Source organism: Ovis canadensis, chromosome 1, assembly GCF_042477335.2.
Source record: "Ovis canadensis isolate MfBH-ARS-UI-01 breed Bighorn chromosome 1, ARS-UI_OviCan_v2, whole genome shotgun sequence".
NCBI classification, from domain to species: domain Eukaryota; kingdom Metazoa; phylum Chordata; class Mammalia; order Artiodactyla; family Bovidae; genus Ovis; species Ovis canadensis.
Window position 1 is genome coordinate 24,015,199 of NC_091245.1, and position 18,123 is coordinate 24,033,321.

The window sequence follows — 18,123 nt, forward strand, 5'->3', positions numbered from 1 at the left end:
CCCCGAGGATGGTGCCCATTTTTTCCTTGTCACTCCAACAGACAGAAACCCTACATGGCAGGGCCTGAAAAGTTAACTTTTGGTCTCACCCGGGTTGTGCTGCCATTTCAGTCCCAGGACCTCAGACCTGTGGGTGCACTGGAGCATTTGTTTATTATAGCAAGGGGCCTGGGGTATAGGAAGTAGTAAGGGGACATATGACAACAAGAGGAATTTAGCATACCCGAATAACAATAATGCAGCAAAAGTACCTTCAGAGAACGGCACAGCATTTTAAGACTCAGAGCTTAAAAAAACCAGTTTGGGCCCCGTTAAAAAGAAACAAAACAAAAAGCATAAATTCAATATCATGAGCCCCAGGAGGAGACTGGATTGCAGTTGGATAATGGTTAAGTTCTCCAAGTGGGTTGCTCTCATTTTCACAAGCTGTTTGGCAAGTAAATGAGAGTGACGAATGAGACCGTGTCCAAAGGTGAGCCAAGTCTTGAGTTATGTGAACCAGGAGGATGGGCGCTCTTCTGAGATTTCCTGAGGAAGATGTAACTTAGCAGGGAGGAAGGCATGTGTGCTCTGAAGGAGGGAGGCTGGTAAGAGAAGAAAGGAAGAGCAGAGGGGGCTTGAAAATTCAGCGCTAAAAACTGCTCTTGAGCTCCAAAACTTGCTTTGAACTGTAAGCTTCACAGACAGCTCTTTTCTCTTCTTTTACTCCTTCCAAGCTTGCTGTGCGGCCGATGGAAGCATCAGCTACTTTACAAAGGAGACTTCCCAGTGGGCACCTGGCATTGGAAGACCTGGGTCCTGAGTCTGGCTTTGTCACTTGCAGCTACGCAGCTGCACAGGAGTCTCTAAGGCTCAGTGTCCTCATCTAAACAATGGGAATGGTAACAACAGCAATCTCCACCAACAGGTTTCTGTGGAGGACTAAGAGATAATGCACAGGCACAAAGCAAGAGTGTCAATAAAGACTGTGTTTGTTTTTTTCGCTTGAACTGAAATCAAGGCTATATATGAGGTCTGACACACATGGAAACCATGGTGCAGAAAATGCCAAGTCCCAAAGCAGCTGGCTTTGACATTTCCTGGATACAGGAGGAGGTACACTTGAACACAGGCTCTGGGTTGGCCTGGGCAAACAGTAATGAAACAGGCTTCTCACCAAAAGCCATAACGTAGCCCCAAACTGGCCCCCTGAAACCCTGCTTTTGATGTCAGGGAGGGATTAATTACTCATGGCTAATTCACAAAAACATAGCCTTCTCTGCCTCCCGCTTGAGGACTCACCTAAGTACATCAGGTCCCACAGCACAGTTGTATTTACAACTAGGACATGCCAGAAGAAGAGCTCTTTACGATGAAGTCACTCTAAGCAATTCTCAGAGCTTCAGCATTTAAGATGGGGTTTCAAGACACACAGGAGAGTTCCTCCAGGATAAATGAATTCCCAAACCCACCCTGGCCCTTCCAATCAGGTCTACAGCCAGAAGAACAGCCCCAGTTTAAAAATTAACCAGCTGATTGGAATTCTAAATGTGGTCTAGCCAACCTCAAGACCTCAAGTCTTTCTCTTCTCCCTGCAACCCCCCACCCCTTTTCTCTTCTCAAGGGGAAAAAAAAAAAAAAAACCTGAAGAGAGGTGGGGGAAAGTGCTTTTCAACTCACTTTGCTCAAGCTGGCACCACGCTTCTTCTCTGGATCTACTCTGCCAATTTCCAGATGTTACCTAGTTTTGTGGGGGTTTTTTTTTAATTGTTTGTAATAATCCCAAAGAGTTATTTCCAACTAGGAAGGATGAACAGTCTATACATTCAAGATTCATGGTCCTCAGACCAAAGATTACATTGTCTTACTTAAAAAGACTTGAGTCAATTTTCAAAATTCAGAGTCTGTGGGGGCTGCCATCTCCCCCAGCAGCCTCTATACAGTGCTTGAAGAGCCAAGCACAGTGTTAATATTTACTGAATGAATAAATGGATGAATGAACAATCTCTAAAAGAGGAAAACAGCCATCCCACACTAAAGCATGTACATACCACTGACTCCTTCTGACATACACCATTTCTCTCCTAGGGCCCTTCCAGATCTAAGAGTATAACAAGAGCATGCTTTCTTTTCTTATAGTCAAGGGGAAGCAATGGTTACAACCTAGTTATAACTTCCTCAGGGCAATTCTGTACTCCTGGGGGGAAAAAAAATCTCCAAATCCCTTCCCTCAGGTAATTAAAATCAAGCAAACAAACAAAACAAAAACCTCATCAACTACAAAGGTTTCCCTCCCCTCCCCCCATATTTTCTTTCATTCTGTTTTTCTGGCCCCAGGCATGCCCAGGTGTCATGGGTGGGTTTATACCACTGCGACCCAGGGCTTGTCAGAGAAGTGGTAAGGACAGTCCTGCCAAAAGGGCCCCAGGTGCTCATCTGTTTCCAGCTTTTCTTCCACTCCTCAACTCTGGCAAACCTACTTTCCAGAGGCAACAGGGGGTGATGGAAAGGAACTTTATGAACTAGAGCTCTAATGTACTGCTAATTTGCCAGGAGACCCTTGGAAAGTCACTTCTCTGTTTCAAGCCACAGTTTCCTTACTTGCCAAATTTAAATATGATAAATGCTGAATTATTCTTTTAAGCTAAATGAAGAAAGCTAAGGAAGTGGGAAAAAACAGGAAAGGTCTCAAACTACAAAACACCAGCAAGAGCAACTCATCCCTGGTCTTCTCTTTGCACTGGAGGGCAGGGTGGCTTACTGTCTGCTCAGTCTGAGGTACACCCTCCTTACTTACCAGGAATAGCTAGAAGGCTGCTCCCCAAAACAGAAGTGACACTTTCCTCTTCTACTCCTGTCTGTACCCAAGCCTCCTAGAACTGGCTGCGAAAGAGGATCTGCTGACTTTACAAAGGAAAAGGCACTTCAGTATGGCAGAAGGAACTTGGTGAAGGAGACTAGGGGGCTGGTTTCTTGTCCAACTCTAACTGAACCTCAGCATTCTCACCTGGCAAATGGGGATGCGCCACCTGCCTTACCTATCTCTCAGGGCCCTGGGAAAGCAGGAATGGGAAGTCTAGTCTTATCCTGGCCCTCAGCTCTTACTCGAGGAGCCTTCTGGGAGATTCAGAAGGAGTGTGGAGGCTGAGGGATGCTAAGTGCCACTGACTCTTTACCTCTGCACCTATTCAGGAAGGGGCAGGAGAGAGGCACCCAGTACCCAGTAATCAAGGCCTCTTCATCCCATCCAGGGACCGCCCGGATGGGACAAGGATGTCATAGCTCTCCTCTGTGAAGAGGGACTCCCACCTGGAAGAGTCTGACAATATCAAGCCTTGCCTCCTCAGGCAGTACTGCGGGCCTTAAAGGGAGAGACAGCCGGCTAGAGAAACTTAAGGAGACACAGCAGAGAGGCAAGGAAGTGAGACAGAGGGAAAGAGAAGGTGGAAGAGAAATGAAGGTGCAAACAGGCAGAGAGAGAAAGGGAAAGTGAAGCAGCCAGAGAATAGAAACAGAAAGAGGAGGACAGACACGGGGACGTGGAGACAGACTGACAGCGCGCGAGTGGTCCGGGAGGCGGGGAAGACAAAGGGGACCATCCCGTATTTTTAACTGGTCTGGCCTTCTACAGACACCCCGTTCCCCACAGAGAAAAGCCTATGGGACGGGAGGAGGGGGCCGGAGCAAGCAGCGGCTCCCCCCGGCCCCCTCCCCGGCTCCCGGCCCCCGCCCGCTCCCCGGGTCCCTCCCGGCCCCCTCGCTCACCTGCCAGCGCCAGGATCTGGGCCTTGTGGAGCAGCAGCGCGCCCCAGTCGCGGGGGGCGCGCGGGGGGCTCTCGGGCCCAGCGCCCAGCTCCTCCGGGCCCCGGTACACGGCGTACACCTTCTGGTTGTCAAAATCCAGCCGCGAGCGGGGGCTGAAGTCGCGCACGCACGACACGGGCAGCGCGTAGCAGACGTTGTCCTCCAGGAACCGCACAAAGGCGTACATGGTGGGCGCAGGGGGCGGGCCCCGCTCGGCCGGTCAGCCCGCGGGGCGGGCGCGGAGGTGGGGACCCGGCGCGGGGCGCGAGCCGCGCGGCCGGGCCGGGGGCGGGGGCGGCTCCCCAGGGCCCGGGCTCCCCCCGCTGTTATTGTTCCTGAAAGCCCCGCTCTGCCAATCGGCTGCTCTCGCCTGAGCGCGGAACCGGCAGGGAGGGGGGCGGGGGGCGGGGGGCGGGAGGCGGAGGAGGGGGTTTGGAAGCGCACCGCCACTCGCGAAGTCAGACCCGAGCAATCACAGCCGGAGTGCGATTCGCCGAGGGAAGGGGAAAGGGCCGAGAGACTGCATTGCAATAATGTTAATAACAATAGCTTTGCAGGAGGAAAAAAAAATGCATTGACTAATCATCAGAGTCGCGCTGCATGCTGGATTCGTCGCTTCAACAATCGCGCTACACACCAAATTGCATGGCAGCAAAACTGCACTGCCGAGGAGAGGAGAGTGTGAGGGAAGAAATGCAGGGCGAGGGGCAAGCTTGTTTGGATTCCTAAGTGTAAACTTGCATGTGCCAGCAAGCAGAATTTTGGAGTATTTCAAATAATTCTAAGTACTCCCCTCAACTCCTTTAGTTCACTTTCTTTTTCTTTTTGGCAGAAACTGCCAGCTCCCCTGTGGGGAGGGTCAGTCAGCTAGAAATATTACCCCTTTGCTGCCAAACTAGTTCTGACCAGAATCTGGGGCTTATCTGGGATTTCCAGTTGGACCAGCAGGCTGGGATGGTGGAGAGTTTATCAAGGGCCCCTCTCAGCTGGAAGGAGCAGGGTAGCCTCTCTCCCCTGTAGTCTTCCAGCAGTGAGGTCCCCTCCACAGCATGCAGGTCTCTAAACTGGGACCTGCTGGAATGAGCAGGGAGAGGAGGGGTGCTCTCGGGAAGGCAAACCCAGGGCTAGCTGGGCATTTCTGGGGCACCTCGAGGAGTTCAGGAACGGGACTGTCTGGAATGGCAGTCTTTGCTCTGTCCCTAGTGTCACAGGCAGAAGGGAACCTGGAGGGGCTTGTGTCCGCCAGAAAAGTATGAACACCATCAGCCTAAAGAGGGCTGACTGGGGCTGTTCCTCACAGGAACCTCATCCCACCTTAGAGGGAGTCAGCATCCTCACAGTGAGGCCTCTGAGAGGGTGGACTTTGTTTCCAGTGTGGCTACTTATATTCCCATTGCACAAACTTGGCACTTGGTAGGGGCTCAGTGAATTTTGGGTGGAAAATAATAATAATTAAAAATCCGCATTCATCCAGCCATCCAGTCACACCCATTTATTTCAGCAACCAATATTCATTGGGTATGCACCACATGCCAGATTCTGGGCTAAGGGCTGGTGGTAGAGAGAGGAAAACACACAGGATAAACACCTGGATCTCTTGCAGTGTTAGACAGTATACAAGAGCTTGAGTCTTGATTTTGGATTTCTATGCTGAAATTAGGTTACTATGAATAACCCTCCTCTGTCCTGGAAACACAGTCTGGTCGGAAAGTATTAAGAAAGTATAAGTAATTATGTTATAGTGAGAAAAGTGTTCTCATAGAGGAATGTTGAATGGAGGTGACAGACTGAATTACATATTATATATTTCAAAAAATTCATTTTAACGAACTCAACCTGTAAGAAAAAAGCAAAATAAACGTGCCAAAATGTTTCTTAGTAGTCGTGGGTGACTTTGTTTTCCTTTGTGTGTTTTTGTTTATGTAACTATTTTCCCCAATAAGCAGGTATTACTTTATAATCAGAAAGCATTAAACATTATTTTTTTTAAAAGCACTGTGCTCACATTTCAGATTAGCTACGTGAATGATTAAGGATAAGCCAAAAACCCCATCAACATGTTCTCCCCAGATCCAACTGTACAGGTCAGATTAAGTTCCTTTAAACGGAGCCTCTGATATACACACAGATAAGACCACATGTTGTATGGATGCAGTTGTTGAACCTCTGTTGCCCTACATACTTGCGGAAAAAAGAGGAGCCACTCTGAATTGTTCCAGCAGGTTTACCTTCATGATTATGATTTGTTTGGACTGATCTTGCATGCGCTTTTATTCTAAGAATACATTCCTATGGTGGTCAAGGGGAAGTAATGTGTAGCAAGACTTCTGATTTAAAAGATGAATCATGCAGAGCTGGCCATATTAAATGAAATACCATGAAACTCCAAACTGTGTTTGCAAAATAATTTCAAGTAGCACCCTGGCCAACCTCCTAGCCCGTCTAGATGAGAGTGACCTCAAAGTACATTACCAGTCTCAATCTCTTATCACCTTCCTGGACATTCCAGTACATTTCAGACACATTAAACTATTTGACATCTTCCAAGAGAGCATGTTTGATCGGGATCTCCGGGCTCTGTGCATTTTCTGCCCTCATCCTGGGGAGTTCTTCCTCCCCGGAGTACACAGTGACCTCACCCTCCCCTGAAGGCCGGTGCACAAGTCACTTCCTCGGTGAAGCTCCCCCAACCAATCTCTCTCCTCAACACAGGCAGTTTCTTTCTACTATTTTGTCCATCACATTTTATCTTCCCTCATTAGAATGAGCGCTCTGGGGGTGGGGTGGGGGGACAAAAAGCATCCTAGCGTGGAACTGGGGAGAAAATGCGAGTAAAAGAAAGGCGTTAAAGAAAGACACCGCATGAATAACAAACCTCTTACATGCTTTTGCTGAACATCTGTCCCATCTTTTCAGAGTTGGAGCTGAATCTCAGCTGTCTTTCCCATTCCCAGTAACCAATATGCCCATCATGATTGCTCTCTTTGTGAGACAGACACATCCATGAACATATTAAGTACCACTGCACTCTCAGGTTCAAACAAATTCTCCACCCCAGTCAGTGTAAATAGTTCTCATAAGGGGGCAGTTTCATTTTCCAAGAACCCAGACAGAAGAAAAGAACAAATAATGACATGGATGCCAACAGAGGAAACACGGACTCAATATGTTTTCTTGCAGGTGCACAGAATGGATTCTGGAGAAGGAATGGCATGAACAGGATGTTCAAAGAGACAGCGTTCAGCAGCCTAAAGGCAACAGAAAGACAACCAGAGTTTCTGCTTCCTGTGTGTATCACAGAGTCTTTTAATAAAGCTTCTAGGGAACCTACTAAGTGCGTATCCTTTGTCCTAGTGAAAACTGGAGTCAGAGTACCTCTTTGATCCAGAGACTGTTGCCCCAGGCTTTACACATACCAGAAACTCAAGATGTTGATGATTCAGTGATTGGCAAACAAAGAGAGTTCAAAAGTACATATTTCAGACTTAAAAGAGGTGGTTAAAAATGTCCTGTTTGACCAAATCACGCTTGTACCTCCTCTTCAGTATCCCTGCCAAATGGTCATCCAAGCACTTCTTATATGGTTCTAATGTTAGGAAGTTTACCAGCACCCCTTATCTTTGGGACACTACTGTTAGAAAGGTCTTTCATACTTACACTGATGCAGAACCTTTCCCCCTGTAGCTGTCATACTAAGTTCACCACCAAGACTCTCATGCCAGCCCATCAGATATGGAAGAACTTGGGATCCTATCTCATTAGGATCTTTGTCTTCTGCCCAGACATCTTCACTTCCTTCACCTGTCTTTCCTCATATGACCCGGTTTCAGTGACGATAACTGTGCTATCTACTTTTCTTCCTCCAAAGCTTATGCCAGCCACCAAGTATATATGATTTCAATTAATTTCACACCAAACCCTTGAAGTGGGTATTATGAACCTCATGATAGAGTTAGGAAAACTGGCCAAAGAGTTTGGCTCTGGGGAATCCAGGAAAGCCTGTGGTCATATTTGCATTTTAGACATTTCAGATTAGAAATGGTGTGGGTAAGGACTGGGGGGAAGCAGGACTGGGGAGTGGGAGGCCCATGATGAGGCTGCCTGTCTTCTCCCTGCCCCTCCCCTGACTCCCTCTTTCTACCAGCCAAATGTACTTTGCCTCTCTTCCAAGTTACTTTAATGGAGCAGAAAATGTACACATCTGGGGCAGCTTTGCGACTGTGTCTCCTTGCGCTTTCCTGTCGAGTTTTGCAGAGCCTTGGGTTAATGTCAAGCTCCTTCAGTTTAGCCAGCTGAAGCATGATCAGTGGCAGCAGGGGGACTTATGTTTCATATTACTGCATGGAATTCTCAATGTACTTTGTAAAACTATTTTAAGGAGACCTGGGTTCTGTGAGTTTTTAAAGCAACTGGAGCGTGTCTTTTCAACCTCTCTGCTAATGATTGACCACATTTTTTCATGATTTTGCCTTTTTTCCCCCTATGATATTTAATTTGACTTTTTAAGTCTTTGCTTCAAAAAAAAACAAAACTTTTTTTTTTTTTTTTTTAAATTCTGTCCAGAAAAACAACTTGCTGTGCTCTGAGCTCAGGGCCGTTGTCTTTTTAGGCTGATTCAAGGAAGGAATGTTGACACATGGCTGGGAGGATCTGGGACTGTTGGGAGGCCCATGCTGGGCATTACCCTGAACAGCTACTATCACCAAAACGGTGGCATAAACACAGTATATCCGTTTGAACTCCTGATGGTGAAGTCTGGCTCAATCTGACAATGGGGTTTTAGGCAGGGGAGGAGAGGGACAGGAGATAGGGGAAGGAAGGAAAGACAGGACTTGTATGCTGAGAACAACCTCAAAGGCCAGTGAACACTGCCTGGAGTTAGAGGGAATGCCAGCTTGTCACGTAGGTGACAACCTGGAGGGCCAAAGCAATGTGGGCTTTAGAATCAGACCTTTGCTGTAACTTTGGCCAAGATAGTTTGCCTCCCTCAGTTCCCTTACCCATAAAATGAGGCCAATAATATGTATCTTCTGAATATATTGTGAGAATTGGGATAGGAGTTTTTACCTTTTCTGTGTATCAGAATCACTTGTGTTAGGACCAAACTGGAGCCAGGACAGACTCTAAGGGGCAGGCTAGGCCTGAGGTTTAGTCTCTAGGAAAGCTGAGGCACTGGGAACTCCCACAGGCAGTGTAGCTCGACCAATCAGAAAAATCCCCGTAGCCCACCGCCCTCCCCTACCCCGCCCACGCCAGACCCGAGCCAATCCAGATAGGGATGCGAGGTTTAAAAGTCCCGCGCACATAAGGTTTAACCAATCAGCTATGCTGTTACAGAAACAAAGAACCGTCTGTATAAAAGTAGATGTGATTCAGAGCTCGGGGCTCTTGTCAGATTCCACTGTGCTGGATGAGACCTGGGCCCTAACTCAAGCTAGCAATAAACCCCTTTATGCTTTTGCGTTGCTGTGGACGTCTTATTCTCTCAGTTTTGGGGACTCGGACTCTAGGCATAACAACTTGGAGAACATAAAAAATATGCCACTCCTAGGTCCTGTCCCCCAACATCCTGTGATACAATTGGTCTGGGGATGGGACTTGGGAAATGTTTTCTTTTTAAGTTCCTAGATTATTTTAAAATCAGACCAGGTTGAGCATGTCTGAGTTGGAAGATTTTTAGGTAACATGGTAGTCACAAAGAAATTGCTCAGCAAATCCTAGATACTATTTTCAGGGAAAATACACAGGGCTCTGAAATGTTTGTTTGAAAAGTGACACACTCAGATGACCATTATATCTATTACTGTTGGCAAGAATCCCTTAGAAGAAATGGAGTAGCCCTCAGAGTCAACAAAAAGAGTCCAAAATGCAGTGCTTGGGTGCAATTTCAAAAATGGCAGAATGATCTCTGTTCATTTCCAGGGCAAACCATTCAATATCACAGTAACCCAAGCCTATGTCCCAAGTAGCAATGCTGAAGAAACTGAAATTGAATGGTTGTGTGAAGACCCACAAGACCCTCTAGAACTAACAGCCAAAAAAGATGTCCTTTTCATCATAGGAAACTGTAATGCAGAAGTAGGAAGTCAAGAGATACCCAGAGTAACAGGCAAATTTGGCCTTGGAGTACAGAATGAAGCAGGACAAAGGTTAACAGAAATTTGCCAAGAGAACACCCTGGTAATAGCAAATACCCTCTTCCAACAACACAAGAGAAGACTCTACACATGGACATCACCAGAAGGTCAATACCAAAATCAGATTGATTATATTCTTTGCAGCCAAAGATGGCTCAGATCATGAACTCCTTACTGCCAAATTCAGACTGAAATTGAAGAAAGTAGGGAAAACCACTACCATTCAGGTATGACCTAAATCAAATCCTTTATGATTATACAGTGGAAATGACAAATAGATTCAAGGGATTAGATCTGATAGACAAAGTACCTGAAGAACTATGGACAGAGGTTCGTGACATTGTACAGGAGGCAGGGATCGAGACCATCTCCAAGAAAAAGAAATGCAAAAAGGCAAAATGGTTGTCTGAGGAGGCCTTACAAATAGCTGAGAAAAGAAGAGAAGCAAAAGGCAAAGGAGAAAAGGAAAGATATACCCATTTGAATGCAGAGTTCCAAAATATAGCAAGAAGAGATGAGAAAGCCTTCCTCAGTGATCAGTGCAAAGAAATAAAGGAAAACAATAGAATGGGAAAGACTAGAGATCTCTTCAAGAAAATTAGAGATACCAAGGGAACTTTTCATGCAAAGTTGGGCACAATTAAGGACAGAAATAGTATGAACCTAACAGAAGCAGGAGATATTAAGAAGAGGTAGCAAGAATGCACAGAAGAACTGCACAAAAAAAGAGCTTCACCACCCAAATAATCACAATGGTGTGATCACTCACCTAGAGCCAGACATCCTGGAATGTGAAGTCAAGTGGGCTTAGGAAGCATCACTGAGAACAAAGCTAGTGGAGGTGATGGAATTCCAGTTGAGCTATTTCAAACCTTAAAAGATGATGCTATGAAAGTGTTGCACTCAATACGTCAGCAAATTTGGAAAACTCAGCAGTGGCCACAGGACTGGAAAAGGTCAGTGTTCATTCCAGTCCTAAAGAAAGGCAATGCCCAAGAATGTTCAAACTACTCACTGCACTCATCTCACAAGCTAGCAAAGTAATACTCAAAATTCTCTAAGCCAGGATTCAACAGTACGTGAACCGTGAACTTCCAGATGTTCAAGCTGGATTTAGAAAAGGCAGAGGAACCAGAGATCAAATTGCCAACATCTGCTAGATCATGCAAAAAGCAAGAGAGTTCCAGAAAAACATCTACTTCTGCTTTATTGACTATGCCAAAGCCTTTGACTGTGTAGATCACAACAAACTGTGGAAAATTCTTCAAGAGATGGGAATACCAGACCACCTGACCTGCCTCCTGAGAATTCTGTATGCACTTCAAGAAGCAACAGTTAGAACTGGACATGGAACGACAGACTGGTTCCAAATCAGGAAAGGAGTAGGTCAAGGCTGTATATTGTCACCCTGCTCATTTAATTGTAGGCAGAGTACATCGTGCAAAATGTTGGGCTGGATGAAGCACAAGCTGGAATCAAGATTGCCAGGAGAAATATCAATAATCTGAGATATGCAGGTGGCACCACCCTTATGGTATAAAACGAAGAGGAACTAAAGAGCCTCTTGATGAAAGTGAAAGAGAAGAGTGAAGAAGTTGGCTTAAAACTCAACATTCAGAAAACTAAGATCATGGCATCTGGTCCCATCACTTCATGGGAAATAGATGGGGAAACAATGGAAACAGTGACAGACTTTATTTTTTTGGGCTCCAAAATCACTGCAGATAGTGACTGCAGTCATAAAATTATAAGATGTTCGTTCCTTGGGAGAAAAGCTATGAGCAACCTAAACCGCATATTAAAAAGCAGAGACATTAGTTTGCTGACAAAGGTCCATCTAGCAAAGCTATGGTTTTTCTAGTAGTCACATATGGATGTGAGAGTTGGACTATTAAGAAATCTGAGCTCAGAAGAATTGATGCTTTTGAACTGTGGTGTTGGAGAAGACTCTTGAGAGTCCCTTGGACTGCAAGGAGATCCAACCAGTCCATCCTAAAGGAAATCAGTCCTGAATATTCATCGGAAAGACTGATGCTGAGGATGAAGCTCCAATATTTGGCCACCTAATGCAAAAAACTGACTCATTGGAAAAGACCCTGATGCTTTGAAAGATTGAAGGTGAAAGGAGAAAGGGACGACAGAGGATGAGATGTTTGGATGGCATCACCGACTCAACGGACATGAGTTTGAGTAAGCTCCGGGAGTTGGTGATGAACAGGGAAGTTGGCATGCTGCAGTCTATGGGGTCACAAAGAGTTGGACATGACTGAGTGACTGAACTGAAGTGAAGTGGTGGCTCAGTTGGTAAAGAATCCGCCTGCAATGTGGGAGACCCAGGTTCAATCTCTGGGTGGGGAAATCACTTGGAGAAGGAAATGGTAACCTAGGCCAGTATTCTTGACTGGAAGATCCCATGGATAGAGGAGTCTGGTGGGCTACAGTCCATGGGGTTGTAAAGAGTTGGACATGACTGACAAGACTTTGCACACTCGCATCCTTACTAAGTGTGTGGTCATGGACTAATATCTTAATCTCTTCAAGCTTCAGTTTCTTCTTGAAAATATTAATATAGCTTCATAGAGTTGCTGTGAGAATTAAATGAGATAACCCATATAAAATGTTTGGCACAGTAGCTGACACATAGTGAGTTCTCAATATATGATAGTTGCTATTATTGTTATTATTATTATTGTCACTATCATTATTGTTACTAGAATGCTTATCCTCATGCTGAAAGTAAGATTGAATATAATGAGATAAATTATCCTGATAATTATCTAACGAGCACTCCACAATGTTTCGATCCCAGAGCCATTCTCTTTAAACCAGAACCTGTGGGCACAGGGTTGTAGTCACCAAAGATGGACCCAGATCTCACAAGTTCAAAAGCTATTGAGACTATGGGCCTTGTCCAGGCCTGCTGCAGCAAGCACTTCCAGGAGAATGTATTTGGATCCATTCATTCTTTCAGACTTACTTTTTGTGTTTTCTTCGAAGAAATAAAAAACTGCATTATATAAAATCTAAAATGCAGAAGTGTTTACCACAGTCTGAAGCCAGATGTCTTGGCCTGATCAAGCAGGCAACGCAGTGGTTGAGTTCAACCAATCAGATCGCAGCTACATTTTGATCTCATGTTGGTTACACTCAGGAGTTGGCTACATGAATGATCTGAATCCAGGCATTTTAGTCTAGGTGTGTATACTCTGCATTAGCAAAGCAAAGCAAACCAATTCCCAGTGGTTGAAGACCAAAAAAGATTTGTGAATAGAAGAGAGAGAAGAAATGCTGTCACAAAGGAAGGGCGTTTGAACTGGTTTTGAAAAAGAAACCAAAAAATTAGCCTACCTGGGAAGAAAGCAACTTGCCTCAACTATGAATTTCAATCAGGGGACTATTAGTTTTAGAGGCCGCCTCTGGTTCCCATTATTAATTCATTCTGTTACTTTTCAGCTGAAGTGTCACTTCCCCAGGAAAGGCTAGCTGGCTTGCTCTTCCCATCCCCCTTCATAGACTAGCTCAGGTCCCTGTTATGTATTTCCACTGCTACTTATATTTTTTTCATAAGGTTTATTATAGTATATATTTATTCTATTATTGTCTGTCTCTGCACTAGGTCAAAAGCTCCTTTAGGGAAGAGGTCCTGTCTTTCTTTAGTGGCTCAGAGGGTAAAGTGTTTTCCTGTAATGCAGGTGGGCCTGGGTTCGATCCCTGGGTCAGGAAGATCCTCTGGAGAAGGAAATGGCAACCCACTCCAGTACCTTTGCCCGGAAAATCCCATGGACGGAGGAGCCGGTAGGCTATAGTCCATGAGGTAGCAAAGAGTCAGACACGACTGAGCGATTTCACTTAGTGTGTCCTAGCACCCAGCCTGGCATAAGGCAGACTCTAAACAACACTTGTTAAATGAATGCATATCTGAAACAGACCCTGGAGGAGAGAAGCCCGCAAAGGTGAGGTGGGAGAGGTGTCCCAAGGGCCTTATTCTGTCCCTCTGAGTCTTATCTTCTTCTTGAGAGTGTCTGTGTGTTTCTGGGCCCCCACCATGTCTGGTCCCCATAATCTGGCCCCTCAAAACAATAAAAGCCCTCAATTTTCCTTTAGAACCACTGGACAGACTGAAATTTTCAAAATGTTTTTCTAAAGGTAAAGGGAGAAAAAATTGGAAACAATTATAGAAAAATTATCACACTGACAATTACACACAGTTATCTCACACTGGAACCAATAATAATGTAATAGTATCAAGAACCTCCCTGACACAGTCCATGGGCCTCCTGGACACAAGGTAGTGATTTTTGCCTCATCCTCCAAGGGTCAACTTCCTTTTTACCCTGCAGTTAGCTAGGTGTCACTGATTCTCAAAGCCCTACTCATGGTGAATGATGGCTCGTTCTAGTTTTTTGATGATTCCAACATTATTTGGGAGGTAACAGGGCAACTTTGCTTCAGTGGCCACATGCTAGTTCTCTGGTTATCGTCTCTGCTCATTTCAAGCACCTGTGGCTCAGAATATCTGCCCTTCACAGGTCCACAGAGGGCCAGAGTGCACCCCACATTGTCATCCTCTCTTAGACTTTTGTTTGATAACTCTGGACTGCCACTCTGGGTCACAGGCACACAAGGGAACATCCATTCACGGAATGGAATCTTCTCAGAAAATCATGAATAACTCTGATTTTCTTAAGAATATATCCTAATCACACCATAAATTCAATACAAAATCTGAAGAATGGTATGAAAACAGAACTAACAACTATTGATTTCCATAATAGGATCTATTCAGGCTGCTTTATACATATCACCTTTAATATTTTCAGAGCACTCACAAGATTTGATGTTTACACTTTTTTTTCTAAGGAGGAAACTAAGACTTATAGAGGTAACAGCAGTTGCTTATAGTCGTGTGGAGAAGCCCTGAGCCTTAGTTTCTTGACCCAAAATCTGGTTTCAAGGACTGTTTTGATATAGGCCTTACCTCAGAGTTTCCTGGGCAACAAGGAACTGAATTGATTGCAGAGTTTCATCCCCACTCCCTTTTTTAGAGGCTTGAATCTTGACTAGAAATCTGAGAACTAAATCTTAGGGCCAAGTCTAATATCTGTTAATCCACACGTCCCTAGCTTGAGTAGCTAATGATTCTGAGAATATTGATGATGTGACTACCATAACTACATTATCTAGGGTTTCTGAAACCATGGTTACTTACTCCAGAGACCCTGAATTCTTTTTAAAGAACTCTGAGGTTTCTAGCTCAAGCAGATTTCTGTATTCTTATAGCCTCTGTTGATAGGGAAAAACTACTGGGGATTACCTGTTACCACAAAGTCTGGAAGGAGCCTCCACTGAGCCGGAACAGAAGACTGGAGAGCTCCAGTTAGAGAAATCTCTGGGAGAAATGTCACCCCACCCCATTCTTACCCTCTGTTACTTGGAGGAATAAAAACAAGAAGAGAAATAACAGCCATGAACTTTTGTGGAATGTTTGCCTCATGCCAGGCTTTACATATATTTCTCATTTAATCCTCAAAGCAATCCAGGGTGGCAGGTACTATTATTAACAGTATCAGCCCCATTTGAGAGTTGAAGAAACCTAGGTATAGGGATGCTAGCTAACTTTCCCAAGGTTACATGGCAGTATATGGTGGAGCCAGGGCCCAAACTCAGGCTATCTGACTCTAGAGGCCCAGCCACGGATTTGTACTCCAATTCTGGCTCCATCTGGGTCAGACTCTTGACCCGGTGAGGGTGACCACGGTCACCTCTGGGGAGGTGATAAATCATCCATCTTCAGAGGGTCATCTACTGGTTTGCAAGGGATGTCCAGACCACTCTGACTGGTCCAGGTGAGACCATATCAAGCACTATCTCAGAAAACATCCTGGAGTTTATTAACATTTTCATCCCATGTTATGGTGGATGGGAATGTGCTAGATTCAGTCAGCAGTATAAAGACAGCTTTCTTTTACTTACTCAAAATCAATTTATTTAGTACCACAATAGGGCCACATATTATGCCAACCAAAAAAAAAAAAACAAAGTTCTTGACCTCTAAGCTTTTCTATTGTAATGGAAGATGACCCTTCTATACAACACACAACACAGTTTTGTTGTTGTTGATAGTCTTTTCCATATATTCCTTTAGTTTACTCTATGACATCTACCCTAACAGAACTTAGACCCCTCCTTCACCCACTAATAGAGTCTGGAGCCTCCCTCCACCTTCTTTGAGGCAGGAGTTCACCTACCCCATAGGATTCTTAAACTGCACTGAAACTTCTCTTTATAGATATTTATACCTTTGCTCACCTGGAACAAGAGACTTTGTTTTGTTTTGTTTTTTCCTCTCTAACGCAATCAATCAGTCATTTGGTGGGTGAATTGGTGGTGGGTGAACTGTGTGCAGAATATCAGAACCCCACTTCCCCTTCTTTACTATCAGGTACATCATTATTATTATGGCAAATAAATGGCTAGAATAGAGGAAGAAGAGATTACTCAGTTAAGGGTGATGCCTATTTGCTTGTTCTAAAATATAGGATCATTTCAGTTCAGTTCAGTCGCTCAGTCGTGTCCGACTCCTCGAGACCCCATGAATTGCAGCACGCCAGGCCTCCCTGTCCATCACCATCTCCCGGAGTTCACTCAAACTCACGTCCATCTAGTCGGTGATGCCATCCAGCCATCTCATCCTCTGTCGTCCCCTTTTCCTCCTGCCCCCAATCCCTCCCAGCCTCAGAGTCTTTTCCAATGAGTCAATAGGCAAGGGTATAGAAGACTCTGGATGAGGTGGCCAGAGAGTTTAACTCAATTGGCAGAAAGAATAAGTACCTGGGCAGGCCCCACCCAACTCTGCTAATGCATACTTCCTTTGCTGGGCCATCAGATAGTCTCTGATCACTGAACTCTGCTTTTGGCTCCAGGACCCAGAGCAGAGAGGTGGCCGGCACAGAAGGGGTTACGAGGCAACAGGAAAAGTGAAATATGCACAGGCTTTAGACCCAGAGTTGTGTTCAATTATTGTTCCATTACCTTGAGCACATCTCTTTCAGGTTTCTCAGCTATCAAATAGAATCCTATAAAGCTGTCATAGGGTCCAGAAGACTATGTGTGGAAAGAGACTGGCAGGATCAATGCCTCATGCATAGTAGGTCCCATGAAAACCAGTTGTCTTCTTCATTCTCATTTTCTGAGACAGTCTCTATTACTTTTTTCTCCCAGGAGGTCACTTGGACTTCCCAGGTAGCGCTAGTGGTAAAGAACTCTCCCGTCAATCCAGGAGACAAAGGAGACGCAAGGTTTAATCCCTGGGTTGGGAAGATAACCTGGAGAAGGAAGGCCATGGCAGCGCACTCCAGCATTCTTGCCTGGAGAATCCCATGGACAGAGGAGCCTGGCGGGCTACAGCCCATAGGATGGCAAACAGTCAGACACAGCTGAAACAACAGCGTGCACATGCCAGGAGGTCACTGGGTAATGACAGGATGGATCACCAGAAGCCAGGTATTTGGGGGTGCAGTAGCTTCCCCCCTCTCCCCAAAGACTGGCCAGCATTACTGCAGAGATACCGCTCACCATCCTCTCCTGGCCACCCCTGGGGCAGTGGGGTTTGAGAAAGCTGGGACCTTAGCAAGATCTGCACTTTTATCTTAAAACATTTTAGGACTTAAGCTGAGTTTGGGGTTTTATTGTCTGCTTTTAAAATTATGTTCAGCTTTTGTATATTTAAAATATGCCTTCAAAATTGTGCAACACAGTGTTTTCAATCATAAAGTAGGATGAGTTATGTTATGTTTTTTTCTGTTCCCAGCTCTGGGTTCTCTTTTTGTCTCCTTATATGAATTTCTCTGTAGTGTGCTGACTTATGTCCTAACTTATCTGGGATACTGGCTGTGAAATTCTGGACACTGTTCTTAACTCCTGTGAGACTGCCTTATGCATTCATTCATCTGCTAATGACTATTTGTTGAGGGCTCATTATATGCCAAAAGCTTTACTTAATATTTGGGAAACAGTGGAAAGCCGGACAGACTGTTTTCTTCCATAAAATGGGAAACTAAGCTTTTAGGATTGAGAAATGCAAATGAGATAGTATAGGTAAAAGAGAAGAAAAGGCAGAGAAAAGGACTGAAATTTATTGAGATCTTTGTCCCTGCAAGTCTTAGATGCTTCACATGCAACACTCATAATAACCTTACAGACC

General features: G+C 45.1%; 2 protein-coding genes across 2 annotated transcripts in view; both read right to left on the bottom strand.

Moving 5' to 3' along the window:
* The window catches only part of BEND5 (BEN domain containing 5), a 49,300-nt gene extending 45,017 nt beyond the window's left edge, over window positions 1-4,283 (bottom strand). The window contains exon 1 of the mRNA XM_069591000.1: window positions 3,745-4,283. Coding sequence (XP_069447101.1) covers window positions 3,745-3,970 — 226 coding nt within the window. The 5' untranslated portion in view covers window positions 3,971-4,283. The remainder of the gene's footprint in view (window positions 1-3,744) is intronic.
* AGBL4 (AGBL carboxypeptidase 4) overlaps window positions 1-18,123 on the bottom strand; it is a 1,455,026-nt gene that overhangs the window by 260,172 nt on the left and 1,176,731 nt on the right. The window lies entirely within an intron of this gene.